General features: G+C 41.6%; 1 protein-coding gene across 2 annotated transcripts in view; it reads left to right on the top strand.

Moving 5' to 3' along the window:
- The window catches only part of Wdfy1 (WD repeat and FYVE domain containing 1), a 52155-nt gene that overhangs the window by 6782 nt on the left and 28391 nt on the right, over nt 1-16982 (top strand). For both annotated transcript variants that reach the window (XM_004864467.4, XM_087205989.1), the window contains exons 2-3: nt 9923-9990; nt 14847-14920. In XM_004864467.4, coding sequence (XP_004864524.1) covers nt 9923-9990; nt 14847-14920 — 142 coding nt within the window. The remainder of the gene's footprint in view (nt 1-9922; nt 9991-14846; nt 14921-16982) is intronic.

Here is a 16982-nt window from a genome sequence, read left to right on the forward strand (position 1 = left end):
CAAAATGGAAAGGATAATTGTACCTACCTTATGGGTTTTTGTGAAGAGTAGATGAATTAATATAATAGATAAAAAGCATGTAGAACAGTGCCTGGCAGAAATGTTAGCCATTATTTTATTTCCTTTTATTTTCCATTTAATTACTTTAATGTCATCAAAACCTAAAGTTGTTTCTGCTTCCTGTGTATGTTTGTGTGTTACTAAGACAGATTTTTCCAGCCTGAATAAGGCACTGCCATTTTGGGAGTCATAGCTCTAAATTCTTACAACTGGCTTCAAGTTATGCTTTTTCTTTATTTCTTTATTTGGTCATATATGAGTCCTGTTTTACTGTTCCCGAACGCAGTCATTTCACTTTCCCTGATTCATCTTCCCCCGCTGTGTTAGGGATCCCCAGACCTGATTCATTGACTCGCTAGGAGGACTCATGCCATATACTCATCCTCACAGCTGTGATTTATTATGTCCCAAGGACACAAATGGAGTGAAGACAAGAGGAGACAGGCACAAGCTTCTGAGAGTCCTCCCCCTGTGGAGTCCCACGGACATGGTTCATCAGGGTCGCTTGTCAGAGATGGAAGAGGGGTTTTCATTGAGGCCCGGTTACACAGGCACCCTCTTGCTAGCATCTGCCAAAATTCCAGACTCCTTGAAAGAAAGGAGGTGTTCAGCATTGACCATATGCTTTGTGCAAACAGTAAGCAGTGCGTCCCTCTTCTGAGTTCAGGAATGATGAGAACCGACTGGAAACCCAGAGTCCTGAACATTGGCCAAGGACCAGCCTTTGCCAGGCAGGCCTTTTGGGGTCTGCAGCACCGGCCTGTCCATTAACTCTTCTCAGCACGCCTGCGCACGCTCACCCTGGGGCTGTCCTCATCCTCTCCTAAGCATCATTTAAAACCTTGATCACTACAGCAGCCTTTGTGTGGCGTCCCTTAGTCCAGGTATACCCTGCCCTACTGTTCTGCCAAGCTTCTATCTTCAACCCAGTTTTCATTATGCTTTTTCCTGCTAACAACCTTCCATTAACTTATTTCTGGTCTGTAAATGACTTTGGGGGTTGAAACCATCCTCTGTCCTTTCTGAGCTTCCTTCAGCACTTGTACCTTACCCTTTATGCTTAGTTATTTACAATCAGATACTACTGTAGTTACTGTTTTGAATTTATTTATCTTATCTTCCCACATGACCTGTGTATCCCAGAGCATCACACGGCAGGTTTTCCATAACTAGCCCCAGGTTGATAACCTGCCACTTCTTTCGTAAGAAGCAAGTTGTAGTGTAATGAATTATATTGGTTTCTACAACTAAGTTATTACCTTCCTTGTCTATGATGTAGTCTCAGTAAGTCTCTCTGAAAAGTGTGAAGATATTAGGAATACATACATAGTCATTTAGTGGTATGTTTTAGTCATTCATAATGAAATAATCTTTTCAATTATTTGGTTTTTGTCCCTAATTATGGACAACTCTACTCACAACAGTTCCCTTGAAGATCAAGGTGAATCTGACCCAGATGGTCTCAGAAATTTTAGGTGAAAGGCTGCCTGCTGGACTTCATCTGTTCTTCTTGTCCTCTTGTGTTTGGTTTACCTGCCTTCCCTCGATGGTGTGCAATTGGAAAGGCTTATGGGGAATTCAGGGTGCTCGGAGTGAAGTGAGTGCCGAGGGGGTGCATTTTGAGTTCAGGTTATCTGTAGAAAACACTGCCTGGGATACTTGGATACCCGGGAGAGGCTCCTCACTGCTGCAGTTTCCCTCTGCCTGCAGCAGTCCTTTCTGTTTTGTATGCCTGACTTGCCCCTCCTCACCAGCGGAGACTCATTTGGGATATCTTCGTTTATCTGGCCTTGCCGGATCCCAAATGCAGCAAGGGTCCATCCTGGCTAACAAACTATCCTGCCCTTCTGCTACTCCAGCCCTTGCCACATTGTATTATTGGTGTCCAGTTAACTTGGTTGTCTTTATACTAATTCAGTGGTGACCATAACGTTCTAGGACCTAAAAGTGTAAAGGCTGAGGTAGGGTCCCAAGCATGTGCTTGATTGAATCAGTAAACAAACGTGTTAGGAGTCAAGAAGCCTGGAACAGACTTTAGAACAGCCTGCTGCCCTTCGCTCCTTCACATTGTGCTTCTTTGGGATTAGTTGAACTATACTTCTGAGCTCTGGGTAGTAGAGTTTTTTTAAGCTTAAGAAAGAATATGGCCTGGATCACGCACTGAATCCAGCCTCCAGATTGTTCCTTTTGTTCAGTGCTTGGAGTCACTGTTAGCCTTCTGGTGGTCCTGAGGTCACAAAAATTCATTTTGATGTCAGTAGTGAAAGATTATGGTAGGAATGTTTTCCCAAGACAAAAAGAAAACATCTGCAGATGGGAAGTCAGCCCCCTGGCGTCTGGGGAGTCCTTGCACTCTCCTAGGTGAGGTACAGATGTTGGTGTCACCTGGGGGCTTCCTCCCTTGGTAAAAAATCTGCCTGAGACAAAATCTAGTGTCCCTTCCTTCCTCCAGATTCTGGGAGGGGTGGACATTTTCATTTCTCAGCCAGGCAAATTCTCTGCCTTTTAGTTCGGAGATTCAATTCAGTAACAATCTAATGTTTCTCCTGTCCGGAACACTTGTTTCTGCAGCAGCAGGTCAAAGTTCTGGAGACTTGCTTGGAAGGAAATTGTTATGTATTTGATAAGAATAGATTGTAAGTCAGGCATGGTGGCACATAACCCCTGCCTATAACCCCAGGAATGGGGAGGTCGAGGCAGGACTGCCATGAGTTCAAAGGCAGCCCAAACTGCGAAGCAAGACCTTATCACAAAAAAACCAAAAGTAAAAACGAAAAAGGAAAAAAATCAAAACCCAGGTTGTATTGATAACTATTTCATTAGTTCTTCCTTAAAAGCTAACATCTTGGGCCGGGGATTTAGCTCAGTGGTTTCACTGCCTGCTGCGCAAGTGCAAGGACCCGAGTTTGATCCCCAGTACCAAAAAAAAAAGCTAACATCTTAATGTTCTAGAAACCATCTAGGGTACTAGCATTACACATTTTTCTCTGTATCCCCTTACAGGTACTGCCAGAGTAGAAAAAGCAAGCTTTGTTGTGTGTAGGTGACAGCAGGGTTTGGGGATTGAAATACTGTCTATCTCTGGCCAGAAAATTAGCTTTTCTCGGAATTTCTGTTTGCCCAGAGTTTAAGAGAAATCAGGACCTTGGGCTTAATTTGTAACATATTGTATACTGTGAAGTTCTTTTTTAAATTAAATGGCCAAGTAGTTTCTGTATATCAGTATAAAACTTAAAGATGGTTAAATTGTTTTAATGCTGTTGTTTTTGGGTGGTTGGGGTATTTTTTGAGAAAAAAGCTTAAACGATACCAAACTTTAGAAATGCAGATGTTTCCTGTGAGATAGAACTGAGCCTTGTGATTTTACAGAAACACTTGTGGTTATTTGAGACTATATATGTTTTATGGTTTTCAAGCTTATCCACTGGAAAATGTGTGTTAAACTCTTACTTTACTGTAAATGCTTAAAGTAGATGAGACGTGTAAGCCAGCCTTATATTGCTAGGTTTGGTGGTTCCCTAAAGTATATTTCAACTTTGCTTTTAATGAACTCTTTGCGAGAATCCAGCAAAGGAAATAGAATAAATGAAAAAGAATCCTTGTACCTGTTCTGATCATGAGACACCTGTCAGCAGATCAAAGATAATCTCCTTATAATAAATTCTTAATTCTTAATTCTTACTCAGAACCGAGGTAAGTGCTTTTCATACATCTACTTTAGGAGGGTAAAAGAACATACAGAATTACTATCCTTTGTGGACAGGATGAAAAATATTACTGTGCATTGTTTAAGAATAATAACTTCATCTGTGCTTTTCTGTCACTTGTTCAGTTTCTAAGGATTCACATTAGGATTTGCACAAATTGGGGATCTTTTATTTAAATGAAGTGTGAAATTGGAGTTAGCAGTATCCGTTTACTAAGTACTTTAAATCCTTAGCACTTAGTAAATGCCAAATGTCCTTTTTATTTTTAATTTTGAGGTCAGATTCCTGAGTGTTCTTAAAGGCATACTATTTATTTGTAACAGAAGCATTGTGTCAGTTAGCCCTTGCTGTGTAACAAACCACCTCAGCACTGAGTGGTTTAAAGCAGCAGGTTGGCCTTGTTAGGAGCCTGTGGGTCACTGGAGTGGTCCTTTTGGCTCAGCCAGGTCCACATGCTTGTGAGCAGCAGCGTCTCTTTGACCTGTTTGGGAGCTAGCTAGCTAGCTACCAGCAGGTGGGGATGATCCAGCTGGGGCGTGGGTCTCTCCCTGGGTCATGCTGTGGCCTGTCCTCTAGCTAGCGAGCCCTCGGGCTGGTGCCGTGATACAGGAGAGTAAGTGACAGCATCCAAGGCCTCCATCACTTCAGCCACATTCTGTTAGGGCGTCACCAGCCAGCACAGCCAAGCGGGAGAGAAACAGGCTTCTTGGTGGGAAGAGCTGCAGAGTCCTGTGGTTAAAGCGGATAGAGGGAGGGGGAAAGAACTGCACACATGCTTTGCAGTTTGTCTGTCACAGGCCACAGCACTTACAGTTGTATTGTGTGCTGTAGCTGGAGTCAGCTAAATCTAGACCTGGAGGCAGTGAGAGATTTTGTCAGTCACCATTCCCATCTAGCACAAAAGTTAGAATTTCTTTGTGCTTTAGTGTTTGATCCAGGTGTTTCCACACTCTGGGTTTATTTTTGGGAAAATGTAACTGAAGGCTTCATGATTGCAAATTGTTTAAGAGTTTAAGAGTTCCTGCGTGGAAGGATAAAATGTGGAATTTTATGAAAAATCTTTTTTTGAAAACTTGTTTTACTTTTTAGCCACATAAAACTGCTTTGCTTAGAATTATTTACCTTGGTAATGTTTTGAAATGTGAATTTTCCCATCCTCTTGTAAGAGGAATAAAATTGGACAAAACAACTAAATGGAGCCAGACAATCTATGCAAAGCCCACTGTCTGATTCTTACCACTGCCCACCCTCTAAACCCAACACAAGTTAAATAAATGAGTAAAAAACACAAGGAGCCAAAGTTGCTGTGTACCTTGCACGTGTGTCCCCTCCCCTCACCTCCTGCCCTTACCACCTGGGCCCCGCCTATGCAGCCAGACGTGGCATGGTGACACAATCTAGTTATGTAACTGTATATTGTGCTCTTTTAAAAAATGAACATTTCATAACCATTCACACACATCTTTAGGTCTTCATAGCAGTTTTAATGACTTTATAAGCTTTATCTACTTTATATTTATTGTATCATTAGCCCATTTTATTATTTAACCTTCTTTCCCAGTGTTTACTCCTTGACATATGCACATAACTAATTTTGAAATATATAGTTCCTTTTTCTTATTAAATGAAACAATTGCCAAGGCTGGAATTCTTCTGAGTTTGTCATTAGTGTTGTATCATCATCATCATCATCATCATCATCATCATCATCATCATCAGGCATGCGTATGTTCCTCACTATATGGCGCAAAAGTCTTTCTAAAGAGTTAGTTTTCTTCTTTGTCAGCGTTCTGAATTAGATCTGTTGTAAATTGTTCCTCTGCTTATCTCTAGCATGGTAGGGGGTGGTGGTGGCGCACACCTGTAATCCCAGCACTCTGGGAGGCTGAGGCAGGAGGATCACAAGTTTAGACTCAGCCTGGGCAACTCAGGGACTCAGCAAGACCTTGTCCTAAAATTAAAAAAACAAAATGAAAATGAAACAGGGGGCCAGGGATTTAGCTCAGTGGTTCTGTCACCTGCCTTGCAAATGCAAGGTCTCGAGTTCGATCCCCAGTGCCAAAAAAAAAAAAAAAAAGAAAAAGAAAATGAAACAGGGCTGAGGATGTATCCTAGTGTGAAGCCCCTAGGTCAATCTCCAGTACTGTTAAATAAATAAACATTCCAATATGATTTAAAATAAAGAAATCTGATGCAACTTTGGCATGTCATCTGCCTGGAGAATATGTGAAATATCCATAATGCTGAATGATTGATAAACAAATGCAGTGAGTAGCAGTGGACATATAGTCATGTATGCACATACGTTATCGACTTCCGAGGAAATAGAAGGGATCATGGCCCCAGAGGCCCTTGTTTCTCTTCCTAGCAAGGCCAGCGAACAGATGGTGGTGCCTTCCTTGGGGATTGCAGAGAAACTTGGAAGTCATTTATGTAGATGCAGAAAGAAACGACAACCACACATTTCCTTTCCAATTACCTTTTGGAAAAAATAGCAGACTGTTGTTTTTAAAACAACTTGAATACAAAACTTGGAAAAGAATGAACACACTCCTAAAGTTGTTTTAAGGAAAGATTTCAGACTGACATGGGCTTGTAATATCAAAGAAGGTCCAGCTGCTAGAAAAATGGATGGAATTAGTGACAGGAAAAACATAAAAATGAGTTTAGGTGTGTGGGAGTAAAGTTGTCAAAATATTAAAGGAAAAATTCAGCTGCTTTATCTTAGTAGAGAGAGCAGCTTAGACATTTGGCAGAAAATATTGTGGGTTATATAAAAATTAAACCATCTGGTCTTGACACCTTAGTGATTAGATGGTTTTTATATCATTGTAGAGTTTTTAATGGTTTGCATTTAGTAAAATGTTACTAAGTTGTATTATTGTGTTGCTTTCACATTATTGAATAGTGATTTTGCTTCCAGTTTACTAAGTAGTATATTTTTTGGCCTGGCATTTCTTGATTTCTTTAATAAGAAGCCTATTTTAACAACCCTTTGTTAAACAATTTGAGAAAATTCTGATCATAATGTAAAATAAATTCCTGTATAAGTTGTAGAAGTTAGGCAGCTCTGTTTAACACACAGGTTTGTGGGAATGCTAAAGTGTCGAGTTAAACTTAACATTGGTTTGACTTAATTTTGGAAGGAGAAGGGTGTAGTTTGAGATGGGTGAAGAGAATTCCAGGTAGAAGGTATGGAGGCAGAGGTAGAGCTGACTGTCAAAGCCAGGTGCCTAATTTGGAACCTGACTCCTGGACATGGATGCTGTCTCAGCTTGGATGTGATAATCAGCTTTCAAGCAAAACACTCAAGAGATTGTGTAAATCTTGCCGATTTCTTAGATTGCTGCTTGGGTCTAAGTTGTGCAGATCAAATTATATGCTGATGTTTGCCCTCCAGAGGCAATAATACTGTTTTAAAATGCGGGGATCTAGGTTCTGTTTTACCTTGGGCTCCTATAAACATCATCTTGAAGGTGTATGCAGTTTGACTTCTTTGAGGTTCAGTGATTGATTGGGAGAGATGACCTTTAAGATTTCCTCCTTACAACAGAGTTCTCTGATTCCCCAGTATTGTCCTTGCCCAGGGTAGAGGGAGAAGGTGTGCCACGGAATCCTTTGAAGTCCTACACATTCATGACCGAAGACCTTTGGGATTGAAGAGTTTTAGAATTTGTCATCATTCGGTTCTTCCTTCCTCTTAAAAAACCTGAAGGATGGATACCTCTCACTCAGGCTTACTCTTTATGCTCTTTGTACAAATGAAGCCAGTGAGCTTGAAGTGGCACTGCATAAAGCCTTGGGCATCAAGGACCTTGGCGTTTGTTACTGTGTGTTGGAAGTAATTCCTTGGTCATGTAGGTCCCTCTGCTGGCTTCATCTCCTGTGTTGAAATGTATCCACAAGCATTCTGATGTAAGTAGCAGACTGTAGTCACGATAATGTGATAGCTCAGTTCTAAGAAGCATTATTGTAAGCTTCCATTGATTCTTTCAGTGAAGGAATTGTATTGAAATGGCATCCATGCTGCCATCTGGGTCTTGAGGGAGACAGGCTTAGGGCATAACCTGTGTGGGTGTTTAGGAGGAGCCTGAGAACAGCACCTCAGTGGGATGGAGGTCTCAGTCGGGAAGTCATAGGAACTAAATTTGCCAGTTGAACCCTGGATTTGAGATGACCACGGTGCTGTGCTGAGCCCAGCAGTGGTGTGATGCGGTGTACTCGAGGTGGGCAGAGCAGGAAGAGGCCAGTCGGTAACGGGAGAGGAGACCACTGTAACGAGAATCCTGAGGGCTGGCCACGGTGTCACACTGAGGATAACTGGTGAGGGCCAATGTGAAATTCAAGAATTACTCTGTTTTATTTTGTTTTTAAGACAGGTCTTCCTTTTTTTTTTTTTTTTTTTTTGAGACAGGGTCTCACTATGTAGTTTAGGCTGGCCTTAAACTCACTCTGTAGCCCAGGCTGGCTTCGAACTCGGAATAATCCTCCTGCCTCTGCCTCCTGAGTGCGCCACCACACCTGGCTGGGTCTTGGTTTGTAGTTCAAACTGGCCTTGAACTCACTGTATAGCCAGGCTGCCCTCGAACTTGTGATCGATCCTCCCACCTCAGCCTCCTGAGTGCTCGGATCACAGGTGTGCGCCACCATGCCCAGGTTATTATTTGCTTCTTACAAACAAAAGACAGTGACATTGTCACGCCTAAAGAAATGAGCAATAATCTTAATATCAGTGTAAGAACACTTGTTAGTATTCATATTCCAGATTGCATATATTATCTGCATATATTTTAAAGTTTCACTCAGGATCCAAATAAGTGTACATGTTTTAATTGCTTGATAAATTTCTTAAACTTCATGAATCATAGTCTTGGCCTCCATCTCTATTTTTTTCCCTCTTTCAAATTATCTGTAGAAGAAACTGGGTAATTTATCTATAGACTTTCCTGCAGTCTTGCTCCTGTGCATGTCATGGTGCTCTTCTGTCCTCTCTTTATTCTGTAGACTGTTAGTTGTTTTGGAGGCTGGATCAGGCTGCATTAGCCCTAATGGTTTTACCCATTTCGCAAATGAAATAGCTTTACCCTCAGTGTGGTGATACGTTGTCATATTTATTTGGATGAGCAAAGGCCACATTCTGGTTACAATAGTCTGCACAGTTCTGAAGTATACTAGGACAAAGTCTAGCAAATGAGTGCCCGAGCCGTACGGTAGCCAGCTATAGCTTTGTTGTTCCCCTCCTGACTTCCTGTCATCCTCATCCTCTCCCCAGACCACTACTATTCTTTCTGAGGTTTTCATCCATAGGACCAGTTTTACTTGTCTTGGACTCCAAGAGAAAAAGCATGTGTCAGTCTTGATGTAATTCAGTTTGAGGTCAGACATTTCCTCAGCTCCAGAATCCGTGTTGCTGTTGAAGTGTAAGCATGCCTGGACAGAGTGCAGGTGGGGGGCATTGCAGAGGCGGAGGGGTGAGCACAGTGGGACTCAAGGGCCTGGACGGGGCTAGGGTTTGTGAGCTTGGGGGTGCTCGGCAGTGTCCCCTGTTGTTCTCTGCTTTTGGAGGGAACCCAAGTGTTAAGCTTTGGCTGTTTTGGTCATTTGTCATTTTCCTGCACTTGCACAGGATTTCCTGAAAGAGGGACTCAGAGACATGGCGTGGGACGCTCCCCTCCCTGGCACGGAGCCAGAGGACTGTCAGAGAGTGAGCCGTGCTGTGTTGACCCTCACCTCTCCATGAACATTTTCTTTGCTCTTAGATCTACTGCCTTCTCAAGGCAGACAAGTTCTCAGAGTTTGCCTTACCGAGAAAAGTAGTCTTGTCATGCCCAGTTTTCTTTGTGTAACCTTACATACAAAACATTCCCATATAATTCAGTTATTTGAATCATGACTCATAGGTAATATATAACTTACATGTGGCCGCACTGTATGTCACTGTATACAATGTATGTGTATGTAGTACATAAACTATATGTTTTATACTATATACGTGTATATATGCATGTGTACATGTATTTTTATAGTTTGTCCTATTGATTATAAGATCAATTAGGAAATGGTGTTGGAATTTTTTGTCAAATTAAAAATTAAGGTTTCCCGGAGCACAAAGGAAGCAAAAATGACTGATCGCCACTCTTCTCATTTCTCCACAGGACCCTCCGAGTATGGCTGAAGAGAGACAGTGGACAGTATTGGCCCAGCATTTACCACACCATGGCCTGTAAGTCACGCACCTGTTCCCCCGGGGCAATCGTTCTGATGCCTGTGAGGATGGAAATTGCAAAACGTCTGACTGAAAATTGCAACTGGATTTCAGAATGAGTTTCTTAGTTGCCTAACACCTCTGAGAGGCTGTGTTTAATAAGCTACAGGAAAACTCCTTCTGCAAAGGAAGTTGGTTCTACCAACTTAACTGAAGCAGCGAACACAACTAAAGAAAAATAAGAAAAGGAAAAGGGCATGGATGATTTGTTTTCCTTTGCCTTAATTTGGCCAGCCTGCACTGATAGTAACTTTGTAGCCATAGTAACTAATGCTTGCACTGAAAAACACTCTGTACATGCCTGTAATTATGACCAGCCTTTTGCTGGACCTTTTCACTCATCTGTAGGTATTACAGAGAGATGTAGCCCAAGGTACAACACTTTGTAAACAAGATTTTCTCAGCAGTCAGATGTATTGTAAACATAAACCTCCAAGCTAAAGCATGTAGTCTTTAAAATGGCCCTCAGATGTCATGACATAAAATTACATGTAAATTCTAGCCCTTCAGGCAAATCTAAGAGACACTGAGGGCTTCTGTCTTACTTCTTTTCTAAAGCCTTTTTAAGAGCAAAGCCCTACAGAGAATGCCTGGATGTCACCCAAGGCCAAATGAGGGTGACTCCTGCCACCCCAAATAGCCACAGGAAGGCATCCTTTGCTGCAGATTTCCTTTAGGCTTTGGTCCTTAATGAGGTACTTCCCTCAGTTAAGGGTTTCTGTATTCTGACAGCCTTTAGGAGAAGAAAAAGAATTTGGTATGTAATTGATGGGTTGTTACTGAATGTCACGGTGACATTCCCCAAAGAAGAACTTTTGACAGGTGACCTAGATGTTGTTGACACAATCCACAGCTTTCCTAAGCTGTGGAGTTTGTTAGAGTCGGGGAAAGCCAGTTATCCTTCATGTGATCTGTAATTGGACATTCTCCCAAGCACCTCCCTTCTTGGCTAGCATTTTCTTATTTGTGTATATATTCCATTGTGTATGCAGTATTTGGAACCTGTAACAATTTTCACAAAAAGTTTGTAATATATCAAAATTTTCATTTGTTCTACCTTCTTCCAGTAGTTTGGCTGGCTAATTTCTCTGTCTTTACAGTTATTCAGTGAAAATGAAATAGACTTTTTAGAATACTGTAGGGACAACTATTATCAAAAGGATGGTAAAATTTTACAGTACCTAGCACATTAGAAAACTACTTATAAACCTGATCCTCATTTATTGTGCCAAGCATTTGTACCTCCTTGTTATCCATGTCTTTGTGCATCACGTATGTCAGAGATGCAGAGAGGAGGGAGAGCAGCACACAGGGCAGGGTTTGTGTGAACATAACATGGGTGTGCATTTAACACGTGGGTGCTGGTGAGCAGGCTGAGTCCAAGAGGGGAGTCAGCAGCCAGCGAGCAGATAACAAAGACTTTAAAGGGAAGGGGAGAAGTTGCTGCCTGGAGGCATTTGGGGGCAGAGAGGACGTGGCCACAGCCCTCAGATCGGGCAGCTGTGTTGCTATTCTGAGGGGTTGGGTCTTGGTCCTCTGCCCACCAGGTGTGACATTATGGATGCATCAACCTGGTTTCTCACCTGGAATTCTCACCTTGAAATAGGAAGTGATCCATATTTTAGTAAAAGTTGATAATACAAACAGAGCAGAGGTGGACAGGATGCTTGAGCTTCTGAACACACCCTTTCCCCCAGGATATTAAGAACAAAGTAGGCTGCTGTTGGGCTGATTACTCCCTACTTCCCAATAGCCCAACTATAGCTCTGATAGGTGGAAGTATCATTCTAGGGGCTGAGAAATGTTCTGTCACCCTTGGGAAAATCTCTCTGGTGCTAGTGCTATTACCCCTCACACTTCCACCCTTCCTCCATAGTTCCTATTTTGGTTTTAGCTGAATCTCTGAGAGTCCTCAGCCTTGAGTTCATGCTCATGAGAATAGAGACTGAACTGTGTCCTGTGTTTCTTTGGCTTGTATTTTTCCCAAATACTTAACTTTCTGGTAGTTTTTCTCCCAGGGCACCAAAACCCCAGCAGAAGTGTGTGCCCTTTAGGCTGTTAGATCTTGAGCACGTGGCGTGGCTCGGCCTGTCCTTTTTCTCAGTGAGAGGCATTCCCAGCTCGAGGAGGGATGGAAGGGACAGTGCCTGCAGTGTGTGTCTGCGTCTACCCCTGTCCAGCTCATTGCTTCCAGATGCTTCTTGATTGCCTCCATCTGGACCTGCATCTAATGACAAAACTGTAAGAACATGGCGAGAAGAAAACACCATGAATGAATTATAAGAAACCGCTCTATTTTAGAATGACTTTTATGTAAATCAAAATATCAGAAAAGTGCCACATTGGCTCTAAAAACTCTGTGGATTACCCAACTGAAGATGTCTTCACGGGTATCCACCAATTTAAACTTATCCCTGTGTCCTGACTGATCACTAAGGCAAAGCTTTTTTTTTTTTTTTTTGTGCTGTGGCTTGAACTCGGGTCCTTGCGCTTGCGCAGCAGGTGGCAAAACCACTGAGCTAAATCCCCGGCCCTGCAAAAGCTTTGTGTTGTATGTTGCTTTAGGTTGTTTAGTTGTTCCATAACTACCTCACTTAACTAAAATCACTTTAGAATCTGCTGTAGCTGAAGAAAAATGACTCTTGGTTTCTGTTTTACTATGTGCTCAGGCCTTTCTTTGATAATATACTTTTATGAAATCATCGTGACAGCTATGTAAAGTAGACCATATTTTTATCATTTTGTGGGTGAAGAAACTGAGGCCAGAAGGATTAAGTAGATTGCTTGTAGTTGGAATTGTAATCCACGCCTGTTGGTAACTCCCAAAGTACAGTAGGTCTACAAAGGTTTTTGGTGTAAAGAGCCAGACAGTAAATATTTAGATTCTGTGGGCCAAAGAGTCTGAGGACTGCTCACTTTGCAACTGTGGCATGAAAGCAACCGTAAAGAGTACATGAATGAAGTGTCTGGCTGTGCTCCAAGAAAACCAAAGCCTTTATTAACAAAGCATGCAGTGGTCTGAATTTGGCTCTCTGGCCAGAGCTTTAAGCATATGATTTTAGATTGTAGTAATGTCTTCTTAAAAGTCCACTGATTGAAGGATGATCAGTGTTTTTCTTGTTTATAAGACTCTGACTATCCAGCTCTTCCCCTTCTTTTTGAAATTTAAATTGCTTATCTCAGTAGAAACCCTTATCTAGGGAAAAAGCCAGGACATCACTATATACAAAACAAAGAAGGGAGGCTTTTTTATTTTTTTAAATGTTGAAATTTTTACACAAAGGAATTTTGCATAGTTGGTTATGTGGTTAAGGATCAAGGAATTGAAAAGTTTAGAACTAATACAACAAGAGTTAGTACCAGCTGATAAGCATGTAAAACTGATAACAAATCTAAGCATATTGATTTGTTTATGCATGATAATGAAAGCATTTTGATTATATAAAGATGCATATGTGTTTGTGGTTCTAAGTCTTAGACATGATTGTTCTTTATAAACATCAATATGGTTGATAGTGGTGTGCAGATTTAAGTCAGTCCTCATTGTTTGTACACAATTTCAGTACCTATCTTTCAACTATATAGTTCTTGAGTACAACTGAAAATAGCCCCTCTCTGGTCTGCCCATGCTGTTACCTGTGTTTTTTTCTTTGGGTTCAATCCAGTATTATAATTTACAGTACTTCCTGTGGCAAAGAATATCACCCCATTGTACCAAGAGAACTTTATAAACTATTTTCAAATGGTGACCTCACTAGGAAGATGTTTTTCTTTTACTTTGTTTATTTATTTGTTTGTTTATTGAGACAGGGCCTGGCTCTGCAGCCCAGGTTGGCCTCAAACTTGTGACTCTCCTGTTTTAGCCTCCCAAGTACTGGGATTATGGGTGTGCATCACCACACGCATCTTCTTGTACTTTTTTATGAGTATTATTTGAAAGCAAAGTCAAGTTCACTTTTTGTTTTGTTACCAGCATGCATTTTCTTGTTGTGGTTCTTCTATTGTTGGTTAAGATTTTTTTTAGTCCAGAATGAATCCAAACATTTCTTTTTGCAAGTATTTCATTTATTGCTTCTTTTCTGAATTTTAGCAAGAGACAATTTGGAATTTCTCCTTTCTGAAACTTGTTCTGTGGCCCTTGCTTTCTGGAAGAGGGATAGGTAGGCCGAGGAGGGATGTGTGTAGCAGAAGCTGCGGGAGCTTTCCCAGGTGCGCAAAGAACCTGTCCACTTCTCTTAATTCCAGTTGCTGCAGACTGCACTGTGTGTGTCACTGTGAAGGGGAACCTTTTTTTTTAACCACTGGGGGGAAAACAATCCCAGGGTGGCTTTCCTAGCTTGCTTGCATGTGCCATGGAGTGAGAATTCTGGTGCTGGGAGCCCCTCTTTGCTACTCATTGACTCTGGTAGGGATTGGTGGCAGGGGCAGAATGACTCTCCTGAGTGGTTGGAGTTTCAGTCAGATGAGGCATCAGCTTGTTCACTTTACCGAGCATTATATAAATAATTGAGGGGCTGGGGATTTAGCTTAGTGGGTGGCACCATGCCTGCCTGGCAAACACAAGGTCCTAAGTACGATTTCCGGAACCCAAACAAAACAAAACCCCCCAAAATAATTGGGAAGATGTATAGAATTAAGATTTTAAACTACAGAGACACCTTTAATTATATTTTCAGTTTACATAATGTTTTTCATAAAGCAAATTTGCCCTCATTTTAAAACATTTATCATGTAGCTCTTTGTAATAATAATGCACTTTGAACAACTTAAAATGCTGAGCTGTGCTGGTAATGTGGTCTCTATCTTTCCAACAGCTCCTTGCTGTACCATGGCTTACCATCACGACAGCAGACGGATATTTGTGGGCCAGGATAACGGAGCTATGATGGTAGGTAGCTTACAGAATGTTTTCCTTAGAGTCTGTCCTGACCTCTCTGTGTTCACTGATTTTAGACTGTTCAAACTTAACACTCAGGAGGCTGAAGCAAGAAGATCCTGCAAGTTTGAGGCCAGCCTGAACTACAGAGTGAGACCCTGTCTCAAAACACGTTAAGCCTAAACATGTTACTTTTAATTAATGCTTAATTGTAAGCGATCTCGTGGAGCTCAGAATGCTGTCCCTGTCCAATGGTTGTCCTGGTTGGTGCTCCAGCTGTCCACAAAGCACAGCCTTCTCAGCTCCTGTCTTTTAGTCTCTGTCACTGTGTCTGTGTGAAGCAGAGGAGGTGCAGGACGCAACTCAGGCAGTGTAAGGCCTTGCTCCTCGCATTACCTTTGGCCGGATGCTGAAATTTTAAATCTAATTTGGACAGGTGTTTTATGGGTCTAATTTTATGCATATATTTACTTTTTCCTTAAATAATTCATATACTATAATAGTCACCGTTTTAAAGTGTGCAGTTCAGTGGTTTTGTGGTATATACTAAAAACGAGGTAATTATTACCAATTTCTAACTACAAAACATCCTTCCATCCCCCGGAGAAACCTCATAGCCATTAGCAATCACTCCCCGCTCCCCTCTCCCTCGGCCCCTGGCACTCTCTGAATATGGGGATTTGTGTGTCCTGGACATTTTATACAGTGTGAGACATGTCGCCTTTTGTGTCTGTTGTCTTTCACTTAGCAAGGTTCATCCATACTATAACTTGAATTAGTCACTTCATTCCTTTTTGTGGTGGAATAGTATTCTTTTAGCAATAAGCCACACTTTACCCATTCATTAGTTGATAGAAATTTGAATTATTTCACTTTCTGGTTATTGGGAATACTGTGGCAGTGAGCATCATGTGTAAATTTCATGTATAACAGGAATGTATGTTTTCAATTCATTTGGGTATATGTAGGAGTGGAATTGGTACGTTTAACATTTAAAGAACCACCAAACTTCCAAGATAACAGCATCATTTCACATTCCTACCAGGAGTGTATGAGGGTTTCAGTTTCTCCGCATCATTGCCAACACTTACTTTCTGGGTTTATTTTGTTTTTCTTTTTATTTTTTGGGACTGGGGATCAAACTTGGGACCTTGCGCTTGCGAGGCAGGCACCGGAATCACTGAGCTAAATCCCTGGCCCTATTTTGTTTTTATTATGGCCATCCTGGTGGCTGTGAAACGGTACCTCATTGTGGTTTTAACTTACATTTCTCTAATGACTAACGATGCAAAGCATCTTTTCATTAAGCCTGTTGGTCTTTTGTGTGTCTTCCTTGGAGAAATGTCTGTTTAGGTCCTTTGCCTGATTTTAAAGTTTAATAAAGTACTTTTGGGGGGCTGTTTGTGCTTTAGATAGAAGACCTAAGAAACTATTGCCTGGTACAGGGTCACCTGTACCACTTTTCATAGGAATAAATGATAGTTTATACTTAGGTTTTCTTCTAAGAAGTTTATAGTTTAGTGTTCACGTTTAGATCTTTGCTCCATTGTGAGTTAATGTTTATATACAATTTGAGGGAGAGTTCCATATGCATTTGTTTGCATGTGGATAGCTAATTATCCCAGCGACATTTTGTCACAGATTGTTCTTGATTGTCTTCACCCTTGTCACAGAGTCCTGAGGTAGAAAGCCAGAGACGTTTGCAGAGGCGAATGCTTTGTGAAGGCTTGGGATGGATTTGTGTGTGTGTTCAAGGGTGTGGAGGAGGTCTTTATGCCTAGGCAGTACTGAGTGACAAGAAGGGACAGCAGGTGCTGAGGCCAGGTCAGGAAGGGCCTTGTAGGTCTGGATCAAGTTTGAAATTTTACTGTAAGTTCAGTGAGAAGCTGCTACAGGGTTTTTGACAGATGAATGACATTATATAATTCACACTTTTAAAAGATTGGTGTGACTGCTTTTGGAGAATGACTTGAAGGCAGCGAGAGTGGAGTCAGACTGTTGTAGCAACCTCGGAGAAGGGCTCGGTGACGGTGACAGAGTAGATGGATTTGAGTTGCATCCTGAATTCATGTGT

Source organism: Heterocephalus glaber, unplaced genomic scaffold (assembly GCF_053883595.1).
Source record: "Heterocephalus glaber isolate CG9 unplaced genomic scaffold, H.glaber_assembly_v1.0 deba00000621, whole genome shotgun sequence".
Classification (NCBI taxonomy): Eukaryota; Metazoa; Chordata; class Mammalia; order Rodentia; family Bathyergidae; genus Heterocephalus; species Heterocephalus glaber.